Below are 22,868 nucleotides of genomic sequence, written 5' to 3' on the forward strand. Positions count from 1 at the left end.
CGGCCCAACAAGTCCACACCGACCCGCCGAAGCGCACCCACCCACACCCATTCCCCTACATTTACCCTGCACCTAACACTACGGGCAATTTAGCATGGCCAATTCACCTAACCTGCACATTTTTGGACTGTGGGAGGAAACCAGAGTACCCGGAGGAAACCCACGCAGACACGGGGAGAATGTGCAAACTCCACACAGTCAGTCGCCTGAGGCGACTATTGTGAAAACGAAAATGAAACTGTGGATGCTGGAGATCTGAAACAGAAAGTGCTGGAGAAACTCAGCAGGTCTGGCAGAATCTGAGGAGAGAGAACTGGGTTAACGTTTCGAGTCAGGTGACCTTTCTTTAAAACTTCGGGACAAAGCCAAGCCACTGAACTCTGTTCTCTCTCCTCAAATTCTACCTGACCTGATGAGTTTCTCTAGCATTTTCTGCTTTTGTCTCAATGACCTACTGGCAGCCATGTCCTCAGCTGCCTGCACCCCAAGCTCGGGACAACCCTCCCCACATGTCTGCTCCTCTCTGTCCTCCTTCAAAAGACTTCTTAAAACTCACCTCTTCGACCAACCATATACACCAATAATTTCCTTACTGCAATCAGTCACTGGACCCATCAACCCTGCTTTCTCTCCTCAGATGCTGCCTGACCTGCTGAGTTTCTCTAGCAATTTCTGATTTCCAGCACCCAGACTTCTTTGGACCTATTTTTTTCTCCCACTTGACCAAAGGTTTGGGTCACCTCATAGAAGATCTCCTCATGTGGCTCAGAGTCATATTTTGTTTTGTAATGTTCCTCAGGAAGTTGCATTACATTAAAAATTTTATGTAAATATGATGTGGAGGTGCACAACACCAGGTTATCAACTAACACTGGTAGGACAAGCTTTTGGAGCACTGCCCCACTAACTACCTGACAAAAGAGTAATACTCTAAACGCTTGTACCTTCAAATAAACCTGTTGGACTATGACCTGGTGTTGTGTGATTTTTAACTATATAAATATGAGGTTTTATGAACTCCGACTCCACGCATGACCCTGGTTGTTTTTTTCACCATTGTTTTGATGAACCCAGGTCAGTGGTAGCAGTTCAGGTTCCTGCCCTGTAGAGGGCATAGGTGGGCAGGGAAAGGAATGAGTTGAGATCAGAGTGGTGCTGGAAAAGTTCAGCAGGTCAGGCAGCATCCGAGGAGCAGGAAAATCGATGTTTCTGGCAAAAGCCCTTCATCAGGAAAGGAATGAAGAGAGGAGCTGTTGAGTTGACAGTTCCTCACTGAGCTACCAAGATCCTGCTGCTTTCTTCCCTGGTAGTTCTCGGATACAGGTACCTCACTGGACCATTGCTTTCGATCATTTAGAGGATGAAAAGAGCAGGCTGCTAGTCAAACAAAAAGATTCTACACCCTCCCTCCCCACCCCCTTCGCAGACTGATGGTATCTGAGTCTGGAAGTGCTTGTTTGAAAGATTCAGCAGCATCTTTCAAAAAAGGAATTGGATAAATACTTGAGAAACAGAACTTTCCAGGGCTTTATGACATCCTCCCCACCCCCCACCCCCCCAACTCCACACACACACAAACATACACAGACAGATATACACACAGACACATTCACAAGCAGGTATACACATATACAGACATACATGTACACAGACAGATATACACACAGACACACATATACAGACATACACATACATAGACACACACAGACACTCACATACACAGACACACAGACACATACACACACACATTTATACAGACATACACACTGATGCACACACATACAGACATACACATATACAGACAGATACACACACAGGCACACATACACATACAAACAAACACAGATACACTCAGAGTCACACAGAAACACACAGACAGACACGCACACAGACACAGAGAGACATAATCAAAGACACACATAGAGACACACACATGCACATACACACACAGATACACAGACAGACACGCACACACAGACATACATACACACACACACACAGACATACACACACATGCATACACACACAGACACACTCACACAGATACACACACAGAAAGATACACAGAGGGGCACAAACAGACACACATACACAGACACACATACAGACAGTTACACACAGAGAGACACGCTCAGACATACACATGCATATACGCACACAGATATGCACACAGACATACATACATACACACAGATGTACACATATTGATGCACATGCACAAATATACAACCACAAACACATTGATACACACACAGACGGACACTGATAAATACACACAGTGATACAGATTTACATAAACACACACACACACACGGACCCTGAAAAGCACAATCACACTGGGGATGCAGAGACAGACACATGGACACAGTTTTCAGCAGGGTACCTTGGGTGGTACTCACAAAGGAGATCCTGGCTGCTTTGTCCACTCAGTTACTGTCACTAAGACAACGTCAATGACATGTTCACTGGTGTTAATCAATTCAGTTAGACACCCAGATGAAACCATACATTCCTTACCTGCATGGAATGAATTTATTTACTTAGGAAGGACTGTTTCATGGCCACTTGATTAACGAAAACAGAATGTGATCTTCAGATAAACAAGTCAATAATCTAGTCAGTGAAACATACCAACAAACTTATCAGCATGAAGTTCAAAACAGAAAGAGTTTGAAAATATGTCAAAATCATTTTCAGTCAACTCAATCTCATTCTGTCAGACCATTCCTGATAACTTGCTCAAACCAGTCATGAAGGTGACTGCCCAGTTTGGTTTCTTACTGCTACAACTTGAGTTTTGTCAGACACAGGAACAAGCCTGTAGACAGAGTGTGGTTGATGTATAACAGAAATAAGGAGATACTACTTATCATGCTCTCACCAGTGGATGTCTCAGCAGGGAAATGGTATCAGTGATTGTGTTACACAGTTAGAAACTTCAAACACAAATCCATCACCTGCACAGGTTGAGTGGAATTTGGAATTCTGGAATGCATTGTCCAAGAGTGTGTTGGAGACATGTCCCATTGAAGCAGTGAGAAAGGACCTGGGCTGTTAACTGAGAAGGAAGAATGTGCAGGGTGACAGGGTGAAGACAAGCAGTGACATGCTCATTCGGATGGCTAGAACACACCGAAACAGAATCCCAGAGCTCTTACGATCCAGCAGGAAGCTAGTTGGTCCATTCTACCCTCAGGTGACTGTATGGTGTTTGCCCATTCTGTGTGCGTGTGCATGTGTGTGTGTGCGTGTGTGTGTGCATGTGGGTGCGTGTGTGTGCGTGTGTGCGTGTGCGTGTGTGTGTGTGTGCGTGAGCGTGCGTGTGTGTGTGTGCGTGTGTGTGTGCATGTGGGTGCGTGTGTGTGTGTATGCGTGTGTGCGTGCGTGTGTGCGTGTGTGGCTTTCCACCAGGGGCTACAGTTTATCTCTCATGTCAAATGATGTGCAGGTTAGGTGGATTGGCCATGGGAAATTGCCTATAGTGTCCAGGGCTGTGCAGGTTAGGTGGACTGGCCATGGGAAATTGCCTATAGTGTTCGGGACTGTGCAGGTTAGGTGGATTGGCCGTGGGAAATTGCCTATAGTGTCCAGGGCTGTGCAGGTTAGGTGGATTGGCTATGGGAAATTGCCTATAGTGTCCAGGGCTGTGTAGGTTGGGTGGATTGGCCGTGGGAAATTGCCTATAGGGTTCAGGGCTGTGTAGGTTAGGTGGATTGGCCATGGGAAATTACCTATAGTGTCCAGGGCTGTGTAGGTTGGGTGGATTGGCCGTGGGAAATTGCCTATAGGGTTCAGGGCTGTGTAGGTTAGGTGGATTGGCCATGGGAAATTACCTATAGTGTCCAGGGCTGTGTAGGTTGGGTGGATTGGCCGTGGGAAATTGCCTATAGTGTTCAGGGCTGTGCAGGTTAGGTGGATTGGCAGTGGGATATTGCCTATAGTGTCCAGGGCTGTGCAGGTTAGGTGGATTGGCCCTGGGAAATTGCCTATAGTGTCCAGGGCTGTGCAGGTTAAGTGGATTGGCCGTGGGAAATTGCCTATAGTGTCCAGGGCTGTGCAGGTTAGGTGGATTGGCCATGGAAAGTTGCCTATAGTGTCCAAGGCTGTGCAGGTTATGTGGATTGGCCGTGGGAAATTGCCCATTGTGTCCAGGGCTGTGCAGGTTAGGTGGATTGGCCATGGGAAATTGCCTATAGTGTTCAGGGCTGTGCAGGTTAGGTGGATTGGCCGTGGGAAATTGCCCATTGTGTCCAGGGCTGTGCAGGTTAGGTGGATTGGCCATGGGAAATTGCCTATAGTGTTCAGGGCTGTGCAGGTTAGGTGGATTGGCCGTGGGAAATTGCCTATAGTGTTCAGGGATGTGCAGGTTAGGTGGATTGGCCATGGGAAATTGCCTATAGTGTCCAGGGCTGTGCAGGTTAGGTGAACTGGCCATGGGAAATTGCCTATAGTGTCCAGGGCTGTGCAGGTTAGGTGGATTGGCGGTGGGAAATTGCCTATAGTGTTCAGGGCTGTGCAGGTTAGGTGGATTGGCCGTGAGAAATTGCCTATAGTGTTCAGGGCTGTGCAGGTTAGGTGGATTGGTGGTGGGAAATTGCCTATAGTGTTCAGGGCTGTGCAGGTTAGGTGGATTGGCCCTGGGAAATTGCCTATAGTGTTCAGGGCTGTGCAGGTTAGGTGGATTGGCCATGGGAAATTGCCTATAGTGTTCAGGGATGTGCAGGTTAGGTGGATTGGCCATGGGAAATTGCCTATTGTGTTCAGGGCTGTGCAGGTTAGGTGGATTGGCCCTGGGAAATTGCCTATAGTGTTCAGGGCTGGGCAGGTTAGGTGGATTGGTGGTGGGAAATTGCCTATAGTGTTCAGGGCTGGGCAGGTTATGTGGATTGGCCATGGAAAATTGCCTATAGTGTTCAGGGCTGTGCAGGTTAGGGAATGTAGGATTATAGGGTAGGAGGCTGGGTTTGGGTAGGATATTCTTTGGAGGGTTGGTGTGGGCCAAATGACTTGCTTCCATACTGTAGAAATTCTCTGATCAAAGGAGCATCATTTCCCACTGCCAATCTCCTGCTTCCTCTCCCAGTACCCTTGTGTTTTTCCATGTATTTAGTGCGATAGTTATTCAATATTACATTTACTTGGGTTTTACAAAGCCTCATAAAGGAGATGTTGCACTTTTCGATTTGCAGTAGCAACAGAGAAGACAAAGTAAGGACAGTCTGGTTCCCCTCCTTCTGTCTTCAGCATTTAAACCAGGCCTTTACTGGAGCAAAATTAATCCTTCCAAACTGCTTGACATTGTCGAACAAAATTTGACATGGAGGCATGAGAGGAATTTTTAAATTTTTTTCCTAGGATGTGGGTGTTGCTGGAGAGACCAGCCTAATTGCCTAGAGGCAGTTAAGGATCAACCACATTGCTGTGTGTCACGCATAGGCTATACCAGATATTACAGCAGACTTCCTACCCCGATGGACATTATAACAAATAGATTTTTAACAATAATTGTCAATCGCCACATATATGCTTTAGCTGCAGGATTTTATTAAATTCAAATTTCCCCACCTGCTGTGGTATGTTTCAAACCCATCTCCTCAGAGTCAAGGGAACCAAGGGTGATGAAGAAAGGATGTGTGAGGAAAATTGGATTAGCCATGATCCTATTGAATGGCAGAGTAGGATCGATGGACCAAATGGCCTACTATTTCAAACGAATTACTAGCCCTGCGTCCTTACCACTGTACACCACCATTTCTGACACTGGTGACCAAAGAGGGAGGTTTTAAGGAACACCTTAATATAGGGGGAATTGAATTTCAGAATCTATAGGTTCCAGGCATGGTGGACCAAGTCACTGTGCAAGAGACCAGAATCTAACATAACTATCCCTGCTTTAAAATATCTAGCCTGACATTTTCATTAAATGCATGAATTTAGTTTGTTAACCCCCTCCTTAAACAATGGCCGCAATGGCTCTGGTGGAAAAACGTCCTCTCCCTGATAGTAATGAGGAAGAGCTGTCATACACGAAGAGCCTGGAACTCAGATTGGCGCAGACCCCAAGGGGAACTCTGACCTCAAAGAAACCCAGCAGCTGCTGAAAAGGCAATGCGTTTTCTGTATGTGGGCGATATATACACCTGAATAGACAATGGGAGAGAATTGCGAATTAAAACACACTTGGCACAGATTCATCATTGTCCTCCAGTGAGCATTATGTTTATAATAACCAGCCAAAAGTAATGAACGGTACTCCATTATTCTGAATGGATATTCAATTCAGTGGAGGCAAACACACACAGTTATTTACTCAGGTGATATATGGGAGACTCTATTAATAATGTTTCAGAGCAGTTAACGTGTCAAGGAACTGATACACCAGCGCCCAAGGGTTAGTTCAAATCAACAGTTCCTTGTATGAGCATTTGACTGTGGGGGAGGGTCAGCTTTAGGAAGCTGGCATCAGGCCATTCAGCCCCTTGAGTGGTATTATTGCTGGATTGTTAATCCAGAGACCCAGGTAATGTGCTGGCGACCCAGGTTCAAATCCCGCCGTGACAGATGGTAGAGTTTGAATCCAATAAAAAATCTGGAATTAAGAGTCTAATGATGACCATGAATCCATTGTTAATTGTCAGAAGAACCCATCTGGTTCACCAATGACCTTCAGGGAAAGAGACGACCATCCTCACCTGGTCTCGCCTACATGTGACTCCAGACCCATGTGATTTACTCTGAAATGGACAATAAATACTGTCCCAGTAGCGATGCCCTCATCCTGGGAATAATGTTTTTAAAAAGCCTACCCCACTATTCTAGATTGTGGTAAACCATCCATCTTGACATAGTTTTCCCACACTATCCCCCATATCTCTAACAATATGCAAATTATTTCCCCTCATTATCAAGCAATGAATTGATGGGGAAACTCAGCAAATCTGGCAGCATCTATGGAGAGAGAAGCAGAGTTAATGTTTGGATGTCTGGTAAAATGTTTTTCACAGTGAGCATTTCAGAATACAAACAATACATTAACTTTTATCACAAGAGCGTTTGAGTACAGGAGCAAGGAGGTCTTGCTTCAGTTGTATAGAACACTGGTTAGACAGCTCCTGGAGGTTCATTGCTTAAGGAACGATATGCTGGTTGTACAGGAAATGTAGTGGACGTTAACCAAACTGATTCTTGAGATGATTAGAGTGGTGCTGGAAAAGCTTAGCAGGTCAGGCAACATCCAAGGAGCATCCTTGAAGCAGGAAGTCTACCTTGAAAAGGTTCTCCTCCTCTCTCTCTACAAGTATCTCAGTGAGTCTCTCTCTCACTGCAACCCCCAGGTCAACTCCTCTGCCCTGAAGCTCTTCAACCATGTACTTCCTGCTCCTCGGATGTTGCCTGACCTGCTGTGATTTTCCAGCTCCACTCTAATCTCAACTCTAATCTCCAGCATCTTCAGTTCTCACTTAGGCCTGCCTGAGATGGCTGGGCTATCCTATACACTTTGGAGAACAGAAGAATGAGAGGTGAGTTCCTAGAAACGTAAAGGTAGATTCTTCCCGGTCGCTGAACAACATGAATATTGATGAGAAAATTAGGAAGTTCGTGTGACGGGGCCAGTGAGAACCTCCTTGCTGTCGAGAGAACAAAAGTCCCACTTTCTGAGCAAGTGAAGAACAGTGATGAGGTTTTCATTAGTAACAGGCCTATTTGAACACATGCATCAATATCCTCATTATTTATCATCTCACCTCATTGTACAGTTTCCCATTCTCCTGCCCTCAGGATAGTAACTAGATGGTGACAATCCCCGGCATGACATTCCAAACGGTAACCTGGCAATTCAGACTCATCCCTTGCTGCTCCTGATCTCCATCAGTCACCAACAACGTTCCCTCTCAGCTGTGTGGCTGTGCCCACGTCCAGTCACTCTGATGTTCCACAAGTCACCAACATCTCAGGTCACCCTCCCCATGGCCAGTGCCCCCTGTCTGGTAGGACCTCTAAGTGTACGTTCACAACTTGAGCTGCCAATTACCCTCTATCTAACACATCTGGGGTAACAGGCAGGTACCCCGCTGGGCTTTAAAGATAACTCCAGCACCAGGAATCCCAGGGCTTCCCGCAGCGGCCCAGATGTCTGCCTGTGGCCAGTGGGAGATCACGAGTGGTCACCATCAGGGGCAGGATGCAACCGATAATATGGGGAACTGAGGAAAGTAGCACGAAATGTCTGGAGGACAGAACCCTCTATGACATTCATCAAAAATGTCACAGTCAATTTCTGGTAAGATTCAGCCCTCACAAATCTTCCAAGGGATAGGCAGTGCAGATGGAGAGAGAATGTTTCCCCTGAGAGTTGGGGTCTAGAACAAGAGCACACTGTCTCAGACTGAGAATAGATTAGATTAGATTAGATTCCCTACAGTGTGGAAACAGGTCCTTTGGCCCAACAAGTCCACACCGACCCTCCAAAGAGCAACCCACCCAGACCCATTTCCCTCTGACTAATGCACCTAACACTATGGGCAATTTAGCAAAGCCAATTCGCTTGACCTGCACATCTTTGGACTGTGGGAGGAAACCAGAACACCTGGAGGAAACCCACGCAGACACAGGGAGAATGTGCAAACTCCACACAGACAGTTGCCTGAGGCGGGAATTGAACCTGTGTCCCTGGTGCTGTGTGGCAGCAGTGCTAACCACTGAGTCACCGTGTTGCCCCATGAGGAGGGATTTCTTCACTCAGTGAATCTAGAGAACTCTCTGCTCCAGAAGTCTGCGGTAGTTCAGTTGTTGAGCCTGTTGAAGACAGAGATTGATAAATTTCTGGTTATTAATGTTGGGGATTAATGTGTGAAGATGGCGTTGAGGTGAATGACCCGCCATGATCTAAAATTTCAGAGCAGACTCAAGCGACTGAATGTCCTACTGCTGCTCTCATGTCCCCGTGATTGTCACCTGGAGTATGGTCTCTGGTGCAGTGGAGTAAGTAAGGAAACCAATAGGGATACTTCAACATTGTTTCTATAGAATCCCAGCAGCACAAAAAGAGGCCAATCAGCTCAATGAGTCTGCACCAACTCTGTAAGGAGCATCCCACCCAGACTCAGCCTATCCCCATAATCTTGCATTTACCATGGTTAACCCACCTAGCCTGCACACTGCAGGCAATTTAGCATGGCCAATTCACCCACCGTGCAGACCTTTGGACTGTGGGGGGAAACCCATGCAGGCACAGCGACAATGTGCAAACTCCGAGGATGGAATCAAACTCGGGGTCCCTGAAGCTGTGAGGCAGCAGTGCTGACCACTGAGCTACCATACCTGTCTACTGTGCTACATGAGTAATCCCAAATCCCAGACAAATGCTCCAGAGAAGCAAGTTCAAATCCCACCATTGCAACTGGGGGCAATTAAGTTCAACTAATTTAATAAACCTAGAATAAAAAAACACAAGTCTCAGTAATAGAGACTGTCCAGATTGTTGTAAAATTCGATCTGGCTCACAAATTCACTGGTTCAGGGTAGGAAGTCTGCCATCCTTATCCATTCCTGGCTGTCATATGGCTCCCAAATCTACAGGAAAGTGGCTGAGTCTTAACCAGCCTCTGAAATGGCCCTCCAGCCACTCAGATTCAAGAACAGTTTCTTCCCCGCTGTTATCAGACTTTGGAATGGAGCTCTCAAACGTTAATTCTTGTCTCTCTCTCTCGCTCTCTCTCTCTCTCTCTCTCTTTCTTTCTCTGCACCTTCTCTGCGGTTGTAACACTGTATTCTGCACTCTGTTTTGCTACCCTGATTAACTTTGTATGGTACAATCTGCCTGTAATCAAAAACCCCTTCCACTCCAGTTATAATCTCTACCAACCTCTCTCATCGGGCAGAAGGTACAAAAAAGCTTAAAGGCATGAACCGACAGATTCAAGAACAGCTCCTTCCCCGCTGTTATTAGACTTCTTAAGTTTTAAGTGTAATGTTGATCTCAGTCTAAGTGCACATTCTCTGCAGCCGTAACATTATAGCCCTCGCTGTGCTCTATTACCCGAAAGCATTTTGTATGGTGTGATCTGCCTGTGCTGTATGCAAGACAAAACTTTTCACTGTATCTCGGTTGTTGTGTCAAATCAATCAACCAATCAGTTAAAAAATCAATCAACCAATCAGTTAAAACAAAAATCAACAAATCAATCAGCGGCATTCTCTAAGATGGCTCACCATAAACCTCTCGAGTGTAAATCAGGGCAGGGCAGTAAATGTGGGTTCTTGCCAGCAAATCCTGAATCCTAAGGATAAAAAGGAAAATCAGTTTTTATCCAGCAAATCCTGCAAATTCTGCTTATTTTTGGTTGAGGGAATGCAATACTAGCCAAGTCACCAGGGAGAGATTTATCAATGTCCTTCTTTGAAATAATGGCTGTTGGATCTCATATACCACCTGAGAGGACAGACAGGGCTTGCTGGGAAATCAGGAGGGCAAAAAGGGGACATCAGGTAGCTTTGGCAACTACAGTTAAGGAGAATCCAAAGGATTTTTACAAATACATTAAGGGAGATAATAGGGCCCCTCAAAAATCAGCAAGGCGGCCTTTGGGTGGAGCCACATGAGAATCAGGGAGATACTAAATGAATATTATGCATTCAGTGTGGAAAAGGACATGGAAGATATAGAATGTAGAGAAATAGATGGTGACATTTTGAAAAATGTCCATATTCAGACGAGGAGGTGCTGGATTTCTTGAAATGCATAAAAGCGGATAAATCCCCAGGACCTGATCAGGCGTACCCCGGAACTCTGTGGGAAGCTAGAGAAGTGATTTCTGGGCCCATTGCTGAGATATATACGTTATCGATAGTTACAGGTGAGGTGCCGAAAGACTGGAGGTTGGCTAACGTGGTGCCACTGTTTAAGAAGGGTGGTAAGGACAAGCCAGGGAACTATAGACCAGTGAGCCTGATGTTGGTGAAGGGCAAGTTGTGAGAGAAAATCCTGAGGGACAGAATGTACATAAATTTGGAAAGGAAATCCCATGTTGATTAGGGATAGTCAACATGGCTTTGTGCATGGGAAATCGTGTCTCACAAACTTGATTGAGTCTTTTGAGGAAGTAGCAATGTGGATTGATGAGGGCAGAGCGGTGGACGTGATCTACATGGACTTCAGTAAGATGTTCGACAAGGTTCCCCATGGGAGACTGGTAAGCAAGGTTAGATCACATGGAATATAGGGAGAACTAGCCATTTGGATACAGAACTGGCTCAAAGGTAGAAGACAGAGGGTGCTGGAGGAGGGTGGTTTTTCAGACTGGAGGCCTGTGACCAGTGGAGTGCCACAAGGATCAGTGCTGGGTTGACTACTTTTCATCATTTATATAAATGATTTGGATGCAAGCATAAGAGGTACAGTAAGTAAGTTTGCAGATGGCACCAAAATTGGAGGTGTAGTGGACAGTGGAGAAGGTTACCTCAGATTACAATGGGATCTTGATCAGATGGGCCAATGTGCCTAAGAAGTGGCAGATAGAGTTTAATTCAGATAAATGTGAGATGCTGCATTTTGGGAAAGCAAATCTTAGCAGGACTTATACACTTAATACCTCTTCATAGGATATATGGAACAGTCCATCTTCCGCAGCTACACTGGCCCCACCCCTCACCTTTTCCTCCGCTACATCGATGACTGTATCGGCGCTGCCTCGTGCTCCCACGAGGAGGTTGAACAGTTCATCCACTTTACCAACACTTTCCACCCCAACCTCAAATTCACCTGGACCGTCTCAGACTCCTCCATCCCCTTCCTAGACCTTTCCATTTCTATCTCGGGCGAACAAATCAACACGGACATTTACTATAAACCAACCGACTCCCACAGCTACCTAGACACACCTCCTCCCACCCTGTCCCCTGTAAAAACGCCATCCCATATTCCCAATTCCTTCATCTCCGCCGCATCTGCTCCCAGGAGGACCAGTTCCAAAACTGTACCACCCAGATGGCCTCCTTCTTCAAAGACCGCAATTTCCCCCCAGACGTAGTCGACGATGCTCTTCACCGCATCTCTTCCACTTCCCGCTCCTCTGCCCTTGATCCCCACCCCTCCAACCGCCACCAGGACCGAACCCCACTGGTCCTCACCTACCACCCCACCAACCTCCATGTTCAGCGTATCATCCGCCGTCATTTCCGCCACCTCCAAATGGACCCCACCACCAAGGACATATTTCCCTCCCCTCCCCTATCAGCATTCCGAAAAGACCACTCCCTCCGTGACTCCCTCGTCAGGTCCACACCCCCCACCAACCGAACCTCCACTCCCGGCACCTTCCCCTGCAACCGCAAGAAATGCAAAACTTGTGCCCACACCTCACCCCTTACTTCCCTCCAAGGCCCCAAGGGACACTTCCATATCCACCACAAATTCAGCTGCACCTCCACACATCTATTGCATCCGCTGCACCTGATGTGGCCTCCTCTATATTGGGGAGACAGGCCGCCTACTTGCGGAACGTTCCAGAGAACACCTCTGGGACACCCGGACCAACCAACCCAACCACCCCATAGCCCAACACTTCAACTCCCCCTCCCACTCCACAAAGGACATGCAGGTCCTTGGACTCCTCCACCGCCAGACCATAGCAACACGACGGTTGGAGGAAGAGTGCCTCATCTTCTGCCTGGGAACCCTCCAACCACAAGGGATGAACTCAGATTTCTCCAGTTTCCTCATTTCTCCTCCCCCCACCTTGTCTCAGTCAAATCCCTCGAACTCAGCACCGCCTTCCTAACCTACAATCTTCTTCCACACCTCTCCGCCCCCACCCCACTCTGGCCTATCACCCTCACCTTGACCTCCCTCCACCTATCGCATTCCCAACACCCCTCCCCCAAGTCCCTCCTCCCTACCTTTTATCTTAGCCTGCTGGACACACGTTCCTCATTCCTGAAGAAGGGCTGATGCCCGAAACGTCGATTCTCCTGTTCCTTGGATGCTGCCTGACCTGCTGCGCTTTTCCAGCAACACATTTTCAGCTCTGATCTCCAGCATCTGCAGTCCTCACTTTCTCCTCGAAGATTATACACTTAATAGTAAGGTCCTAGGGAGTGTTGCTGAACAAAGAAACCTTGGAGTGCAGGTTCATAGCTCCTTGAAAGTGGTGGATAGATAGGATAGTGAAGAAGATGTTTGGTATGTTTTCCTTTATTGGTCAAAGTATTGAGTACAGGAGTTGGGAGGTCATGTTGTGGCTGTACAGGACATTGGTTAGGCCACTGTGTGCAATCTGGTCTCCTTCCTATCAGAAAGATATTGTGAAACGTGAAAGGGTTCAGAAAAGATTTACAAGGATGTTGCCAGGATTAGAGGATCTGAGCTATAGGGAGAGGCTGAATAGGCTTAGGGCTGTTTTCCCTGGAGCATCGGAAGCTGAGGGGTGACCTTATAGAGGTTTATAAAATCATGAGCGGCATGGATAAGATAAATAGGCAAAGTCTTTTCCCTGGGGTGGGGGAGTTAAAACTAGAGGGCATTGGTTTAGGGTGAGAGGGGAAAGATATAAAAGAGACCTAAGGGGCAACCTTTTCATGCAGAGGGTGTTACGTGTATGGGAAGAGCTGCCAGAGGAAGTGGTGGAGGCTGGTACAATTGCAACATTTAAGAGGCATTTGGATGGGTATATGAATAGGAAGGGTTTGGAGGGATATGGGCTGGGTGTTGGCAGGTTGGACTTGATTGGATTGGGATATCTGGTCAGCATGGACGGGTTGGACCAAAAGGTCTGTTTCCATGCTGTATATCTCTATGACTCTCTGATTCTATAACATCATCTAAATGCAATTTATCTTCACTTGGAACTGCCACTACATGCTTTCTGTGTACCGAGAGAACATTTCATCTGACAGTTATCAAAGGTCAGAGCTAATATTATTGCCATGAAGTAATTTAATTTAGTGAGATTTAAGATAACAATGTTTTAATATTTGAATTAAGCTCAATTTAATTAAGTCCTCCAGATATCATCTAAGGCTTTGCTAGAATTTAAAGGATCTAAGATATTCAGTCCTTTTCTTGTAAGCTTGAATTCAGTTTGAGATCAGAAACCCACTGCTTTACTTGTTTTCTCTCTCCTTCAATTCTATCTTGTAGGCCCCAAAATTGTTTGTTTCCCGGTTAATGGGTATTTAGGGAAATGGGAGGAAGGAAATAGGAGGAGAGACAGAGAAAGGGCAGGTTGCTACTCCCATCTCCCAGACTGCATTGGCTTGGTTGATAGACGAGAGGAATAAAGTGGGAAACCAAGGGAATTTCCCTGCTATTCAATGGTGAGCATTAATATGACAAGTCCCTCCCATTCCTGACTTACTTTGGTTCCAACATCCCTGTCAACTCCGACTTAAAACCCTCATGCTCACCCTTGAACGTTTCCCTCCATCTCAATTATCCTCATCATCTCTGTAACCTCCATCAGCTTGACAACTCTCAAACTATCTCCAACTCTGGCCTCTCAAAGCAGATCACCTGCTTCTGTCACTTCAGGCAATCCCTCTATCATCCAGTCCCCCATTCCGGAATTCTCCACCTAAACTTCTTGACTTTCTTCCCGTCGTTAGACTCCTCTCCAAAACCCACTTCTTTGATCAGGTTTTTGGGCAGCAGTCCTTATCTGGCTCAGTGTTAAACATTGTCTTGATAATATCCCATGAAGCACCTTCAGATGTGTTTGGATGCCAAGCTGAGTGAATGTTGGAATGTTGGGATGTGCTATGTTTGGGATGAGGTGCTAACCCAAGGTTCTATCTTCTCTGCCTGGTCTATGTCAATGATCCTGAGTCATTATTTTAAAGAATTTTGGGCTAAGAGAGTAGATTTCACCCCAGTATGCTGGTCAATACTTATACCTCAGACAACATCACAAAACATAGGTCATCATCATAGACTTTTACAGGCCATTCCACCCATCATGTCTGTACTGGCTCAGCTTCAAAAGACTACCGGTGACTGTAAAGCATGGGAGGTGCCATATAAATGCAAGTCTTTCTATTAAATGCAATGTTTTGCATCAGGGTTTATGCTCTGATAGAGTATAAAACACCAGCATTGACTAGTTGGGCTGAATGGCCTGTTTCTGTGCTGCAAATTCAATGTAATTCCCGAACCATTCAAGTGCTGCAATTAGACTGTCCGAGGAAATGCTGAGCTCATCCTGCTTGGTTCCAGAGTCTTGTTATTCCCCAAGTCTGGTATCCAGGGTGCATGGTCCAAGTCTGGACACCCAAAGGGCAGGCTGAGGGAGCCCTGCATCTGCATCATGTCTTTTGAAAATAGCTTGGTTCACAGGATGTCGGTATCGCTGGCACAGCCAGGATTGAGGCTGGAACAGTGGCTCGGTGGTTGGCACAGCTGCCTCACAGCACCAGGGACCCACCTTCAGACAAATGTCTGTGTGCAGTTTGCACATTCTCCCTGTGTCTACATAGGTTTCCTCTAGTTTCCTCCCACAATCCAAAGATGTGCAGGTTAAGCAAATTGGCTGTGCTAAATTTCCCGTAGTATTCAGGGATGTTTGGATTAGGTGTATTGGTCAGGAGTAAATATAGAGTAGGGGAATTGGTCTGAATGGGATACTCTTCAGAGGGTCGGTGTGGATTGGTTGGGTTAGGGTCTGTTTCCACACTGTAGGGATTCTAAAGTTGTTGCCCGTCCTTAATTTACCTCAAAAATGTAGTAGTGAGCCACCATCTTGAACCGCTGTGGTCGATAAGTAAATCATCCTGTAAGTACACCCACAGTGCTATTAGGATAGGAGTTTGGGTATTTTGATCCAGCAATAGTGAAGGAATGCCAACATATTTCCAAGGTAGGGTGGGGTATGGTTTAGAGGGGAACTTGCAGGTGGTGGTTTTCCACGTATCTGGGAGGTCGGTGATGGGGATGGGGAGCACTGGTGAAACAATGAATAAACCAGATTGATGTGGTTTTAATGCTTGACTATAATCCCCAAGTCAGAAATGAAGATCCTTAACCTTCTTGATTTTGTCTGTTCCCTCACTGCAGTCTCAAAGATTTGTCCTCCATGCGATAATGAGATGAAGGCAGACGTCATTCTGGAACACTTCTGTGCGAGTGAATTTGGTGAGTCCTTTGCCCAACCTGCTCCCAATCTTTCTTCACTCGGAGTGCGAACAGCAATGTCTGTGACAAACACCCACTGAATGTTCTAGCATCATCTAAACTCACTCATCCAATGGCTGAGAATTTTATTTTAGTACAAGCTCACAAGGTATGGATGGCAATGGCTAAACCATCATTTATGGGTCATCCTAATTACCCTGAGGGCATTTAAGAGTCAAACACATCACTGCGGGTCTGGAGTCACGTGTAAGCCAGACCGGGTAAAGATGATAGATTTCATTCCCTAAAGGGCATTACTGAACTAGATGAATTATTACAACAATTGACAATGGTTATATGGCTGACATGAGTAATGTGGGTGATTGGCCAGGGGGAACAAGTTAATCCATTGAGGTTTATTCAGGTAGGAATACTGGCTGGCTGGATTGACAGTCTGGTAGGAACGTAAGGCCAGAGGACACAGGGAACACTGGCCTGGGCATTCGTCAGATATTGACCACTTGTAGAATCTCAGAACTGTTACAGCACAGGAGGAGGCCATTTGGCCCATCATGCTTGCACCAGCTTTTCAAATGAGCATTACACTGCACTCTGCATTGTCGTGTCGATCATGGCATTGACTTCCAGTTCTGGAAGTTGGTACCAGGCTTGGGCTGACAAGCAGCAAGTAACATTTATGCCACACAAATGCCAAGCAATGACTTCCGCCAATAAGAGACAATCTAACCACTGCCCCTTGACATTCAATGGTGTTACCGTCACTGACGCCTCCACTACCAACATCCTGGGGGTTACCATTGACCAGAAACTGGACTCACTGCATAAACACAATGGCTGCAAGTACAGGTCTGATGGTAGGAATACTGTGATGGGTAACTCACCTCCTGTCTTCTCCAAGCCTGTCCACCATCCACAAGGCACAAGTCAGGAGTGTGATGGAATTCTCCCCACTTGCCTGGCTGGGTGCAGCCACAACAACACTCAAGAAGCTTGACACTATCCAGGACAAAGCAGCTGTCTGGATTGACACCAAATCCTCAAGCATCCACTCCCTCCACCACTGACGTTCCACAGTAGCAGAGTGTACTATCTACAAGATGCACTGCAGAAATTACTAAGGCTCCTTAGACAGCACCTTCCAAACCCACAACCACTTCCATCTGGAAGGACAAGGGTAGCAGATACATGGGAACACCACCCCCTGCAAGTTCCCCTCCAAGCCATTCACTATCTTGACTTGGAAATATATTGCCATTCCTTCACGATCGTTGGGTCAAAATTCTGGAATTCTCTCCCTGACGGCATTGTGGGTCAACCCACAGCACAAGGACTGTAGTGGTTCAAGAAGGCAGCTCACCCCCACCTTCTCAAGGGGCAACTAGGGACAGGTAATAAATGTGGGGCCCAGCCAGTGATGCCCACATCCCATGAATGATTAAAATAAAATAATCAGTCTTTTGAGGCCCACACAACTGGTATGAAAATTAGTGGGAACGTTACTGGGATACATCTCCCAGGGAGCTTGGATACTTTATCCAGTGTGTTACCTTATCCCCTCATCCTCACTCAGGCCACCGTTTGAGATGGTAAAATGGACCCTGCTTTCTTCCTTTGGCTGTTCCATTTGCCTGCTCAAAGACACACGTTGCTATGGAAACAGGCCTGTGAGGGAGTGGAATCATGGGGAGAAACTAGCTCATGTCATTTTAACCTTTCCCCCCTGCCTAGTTCAAGAGGTCATCAAAAATCACAGCCAATGAAAAAAGTGTATACAATGTTCATACAGATCACAGATATATTTCCTTTTGGCGGCCCAGAACCCGAATATTCCGGAAAAGTGAAACATGTCACTGATGCTCTTCATCTTGCTGTAACCAGGAGAAATGCAAGAATGCCAAATTTACACCACATGAGAAAAAAAATGCTGATTGGTTAGTAATGTGACTCTAATTGACCAATGGTTGGAGTGGAGAATGCAGTGAGATCTGTAGGCCTCTGAAGCATCTGGATAATTCAGAAACAGCACAAAACCTGGACACATTCCCTTTGTTTGCGATTCAGTCCCTGAAGATGTACATATGTCACGTCTGGAAAATGTAAGTGAGTCACGTTATAAGCTCGACTGATTACCTTCAATTGGGTGTCAGTGTAGTTATTAGCACACTTAGGATAGTTCAGTAATTGCTGTCCAGTTGCCATATTACATCTGATGGAAGATTTTTTTTGGGAGAATGGGGTGATTTTCAAGTACAGACCAGTTGAGTGTGGTCTGTGCTTTGTCTATAAACAAAGGATGGATCAGAATTTAACTTGGATGGTTTGTGTGGGGTATATTGAGGTATAACTTGCTGTGATCAATTCAAATTTGGCATTTTTGTAATGGTCCTGATGACTGCAAGACTAAAAACTTTAGCAACATGTCTCTCTTTACAACAATGTCTCCTTCTGAGTTCTGAGAAAATGATTGAGTTCAATGGAGAACTGATCTATGACTCTATGAAATCTGCAATCTATTTGTTATAGGACTGCTTAACTCAAAAGCTGTGTCAATGGTTAAGTGCTTTAAAAATGTTGATTTTAAATCAGCAAATTTCATCTTTGGTGCATAATGGCCAAACCACTTCACAGCATTCCATTTCAGGGCTCTATATCTTACAGAAATAATCTTTATTTTAATTATTGGGGGAAAGTTAGTGTTGGAAATGAAAGTTGATTCTGCATTATGGGTCGTTTCATGTAAAAGCCAGTGTTAGGTCATTGTGAGTCTCTGAATAGTGTGGTTTGAGCCAGAATTATCAGAACTCCAAGTGAAAATGGAACACGAGGTTGGGAAGAGGCTCTGATCAAGGGATTGTTGCCAGCCTTCTGGGATTAGCCTGAAGACTTCAGCGACTAAAAGTCAGAATCCCGTGCATGAGAGAACCTGAGAGAAAAGTCATGGCATTAAAAACATAGGGTTCCTTCACTGACGTGTTGCCAAATCCTCTTATCCTGCACTCATCAGGACAGATGCAAAACTGCCAAATTTCAAAAGGTAAAACAATTTGTTTTGAATGAGGAGAGGATGCTGATTGGATGACAAGTGGCTGAGGTGTTCCCATGGGGACACTTTAACCAATCAGTTTCCACTTGCCTTTTTTGAATTTAAACAAACACTTGCCACTTGATTGTCCTCTGGTGCATTCTCCTTGGCAATGCCTTGACCTATCAGAGTCCACTTGCCAAACAATCAGAATCATTCCATAAAAATTGCTGTTCTCTTTGAAATTTGGCATTCTTGCATCTGTCCTGATGAATGCGAGACAAAAAACATTCAAGAATATGTCCCTTTCTCAGTATTACTCGAATACTATACTACCAAGTGACTGATACACTGCTTTTGTTGATTACTTCAAAAACATTTGTTCATTAACGATACTTATGTCAGCTATGGTTCAGGCAGTGGGATTCTTGTCTCTGAGTTGAAAGGCTCTGGTCTGAAGTCTCACTTCACGGTTTTAGCACGACAGTTAATTTGGATGCTCCATTGCAGTGCTGAGGAAGGGCCACACTGTCTGAGGTGATGACTTTCAGATGGAGCTTCAGACTGCAGCACCATCTACCTCCTTCCATTACAGTGAAAGATCCCATGGCACTACTTTCAACAGGATTATGGGAGCTCTCCCTGATAACCTTGCGGTTACTCAGGAAACCCAGCTGGAAAGGAACATCATTTACTACTGAACACTAGGTTCGAGCCACTACATGTGGTGCACATAGAATAGTCCCAGCCCCAGCCCCCGAGAGAGAGCTCTGCAGAGCAATCCCTGGCTCTGCATTTTTTACGTTTTCTAACTAACCTGTTCAGAGATGATATTATACCGTTCTGGAGTAGGTGAGACTTGAACGTGACACTTTGTGTTCTACAGATTGTGGCACTACCACTACATCACGTGGGTTCTCCCTCTATCCCTCCCTCCCTCCCTTCCTTCCTTCTTTCCTCACTTTCTTTCTTCCTCACTTTTTTCTCTTTCTTTCTCCCTCTCTTTCTCTCTATCTCAACACTGTCGTATTGATTTCTATCTGTCCCAATGGCCCCTCTCAAACTGACAACATGAACCTCACTGATATAATTTGTCCTCAGCCCAAACATAGCCCCAAAGCCAAGTTGAGTCAACTGGAGGTCAAAGGGGCAACAAGCAAGTTGATCACCATTCAATGAGATCCATCGTCTGAATTCCACAATCCCATTCCAGGCTCCTGACAAACCTCGATTCTGCTGCCTGATAAGGATCAATGCCACCAGTGTTTCCAAGTATTTGACAATCCGCCATTTGCATTGATGTAGCAGCTTTCACGACCTCACGAAACAATGTTATCCTTTAGAAATATAATCACATGCCTGTTTATTTGGGCACAGCAAGATCCCATGAAGAACGATGAGATAGTGCTCTGGTTTTGGAGATGTTAGGCAGGGGGTAGCTGCTGCCTGCTATTTGTGAACAGATGCTCTGCACATTCCACCCCAGTGCTTTAACAAGCAATACAGGCTCGGCAGCATCCGAGGAGCAAGAAAACCGACATTTTGGGCAAAAGCTCTTCATCAGGAATACTCCTGACCTGCTGTGTTTTTCCAGCACAACACTCTTGACTCTAATCTCCAGCATCTGCAGTCCTCACTTTCATCGAAGCAATACAGGCTGTCATGGTACAGTAGTGAGGGAGCCCTACATTGTTGATGAAGCTGTCTTCTGGATCGGTTGCGAAAACACTGTCCCATTTTCCCTCTGAAAAAGGTCTGAAGGTGCTATTTCAGAGAAAAGCAGAGGGAGGTTTTTCCCGGTGTCTTGACCAAAAACTATCCCTCGACTGACGTCAACAAGCAGCAGGTACTCTGGATACTTTTCCTGTTGCTGTGTGTGGGATCCTGCTGTGACGCCAAGATTTCCAGCAGCACCCCACAGCTGCAAAAGGAAAACATCTGAGATTATCCTGAAGTCAACAAAGGTGCTATAAGAATGCAAGATTTCTCTTTCGTATAAATCAAGGGCTTTGTTTTGCACTTTGTTTTCCAGGGCAGGAGAGTTGTTCCTGCATTGGATGAAACGGAGACTTTCTACGAGAGTGTAGCTACCTCCAATCTCAATAAGTCAGCTACTACATCTGTCCTTACTGGTATCCTTACTGCTTCTCCAGGGCAGGTCACCTTGCCCAACAGACCAGCACTCATAGGAACATAGGGGTATAGGAACAGAAGTTGGCCATTCAGCCCTTCAAGCTTGTCCCACCATTAAATGAGATCATAGCTGATCTGTGGCTTAACTCCATATACCTACCTTTGGCCCATATCCCTTAATAATTTTAATTAAACTCAAACTTCCCCATGCAATGTTCATTTCTTGTAAGGGCTTAAAGCTATTTCTCTCCCTATTTCCATCTGCTTTAAAACAGTCCCTAAAAGCTCCATCTTTAACCAAGCTGCTGCACATCAACCCTATAATCTTATTACATGGAACAGAGTCGAATTATATCAGATTCTATCTCCAGTGATACGCCTTGGGGTGTTTATTATAAAATTACAAATTACTTGCAGCATAGAAACCAGTCATCCAGGACAACAGATTTGTGTCAGTGTCTGTACTCCGCACAAGCCTACTCCCACTGCCCCCTTCATCTCAACCCAGGAACAGACCCTTCTTATATTCTCCCTCATCTGTTTATTCAACTGCCCTTTAAATGCATCAAGTTTTTTCACCTCAGACCCTCGCTATCAGTTCCACACTGTCTAGGTAAAGTGGTTTCTCCAGAAAACCTATAGCAGGGGTCGCCAATATAGGGGTTATGTCTTAAGTGGGCAAAAGTGAGGACTGCAGATGCTGGAAATCAGAGTGGTGCTGGAAAAGCAGCATCCGAGGAGCAGGAAAATTGACGTTTCGGGCAAAAGACCTTCATCAGGTGATCTCAAAGTTTGGGGAGTGTGAACTCCAAGGGAGTAATGGCTGCCATTGTAACATTTGGACCACGTTACAACAGTTCTGCACACGCTCTAATAATGAGCACTCTTTCTCTCTCTGTCTCTCACTCACATACACACACACACACACACACACACACACACACACACACACACACACACACATGATGCACACACACACACTTACACATGCACACGTATACACATGCACACATTCACACACCCAAACATGCACATGCGCAGACACACACGCACACACTCATACACACACACACGCACACATATGTGCACACACACACATACCGACACACACATAGATACATACATACACACCCACACACACAAACACACACACACACGCGCACATACAAACACACACATATATACACACACACAGACATGTGCACATACATACACATAAACACACCCCCGCGCACATGCGCATTCAGAAACACATACACACAGATATGCATACTTACACACAGACACGTACACATACACACACACCCACACACATACAGAAACACATACACATATACACAGATACACACACACCCATACACATGCACATACATACACACACTGACACGCATACATACACACACACACACACCTCTCAGTAAGGGGACATGACTGCTTTTAAGTCTCAAAGTGAGGGTCACAGGAGGAGCAAGTTTGGGAAACACTGGCCTGTTGGATTCCAAGTGAATCTCTTTTTAGTGTCTTTCAGTGTTTCTCTCGCTAACCTGTGGGAGCATCTTCCCTCCATTTCCTTGCCATCCTCACGCTATC

General features: G+C 45.7%; 1 protein-coding gene across 1 annotated transcript in view; it reads left to right on the forward strand.

Moving 5' to 3' along the window:
* Positions 1-22,868, forward strand: part of sfrp5 (secreted frizzled-related protein 5) — an 84,905-nt gene that overhangs the window by 15,583 nt on the left and 46,454 nt on the right. The window contains exon 2 of the mRNA XM_072557154.1: positions 16,046-16,123. Coding sequence (XP_072413255.1) covers positions 16,046-16,123 — 78 coding nt within the window. The remainder of the gene's footprint in view (positions 1-16,045; positions 16,124-22,868) is intronic.

This window comes from Chiloscyllium punctatum, chromosome 38 (assembly GCF_047496795.1).
Source record: "Chiloscyllium punctatum isolate Juve2018m chromosome 38, sChiPun1.3, whole genome shotgun sequence".
Lineage (NCBI taxonomy): Eukaryota > Metazoa > Chordata > Chondrichthyes > Orectolobiformes > Hemiscylliidae > Chiloscyllium > Chiloscyllium punctatum.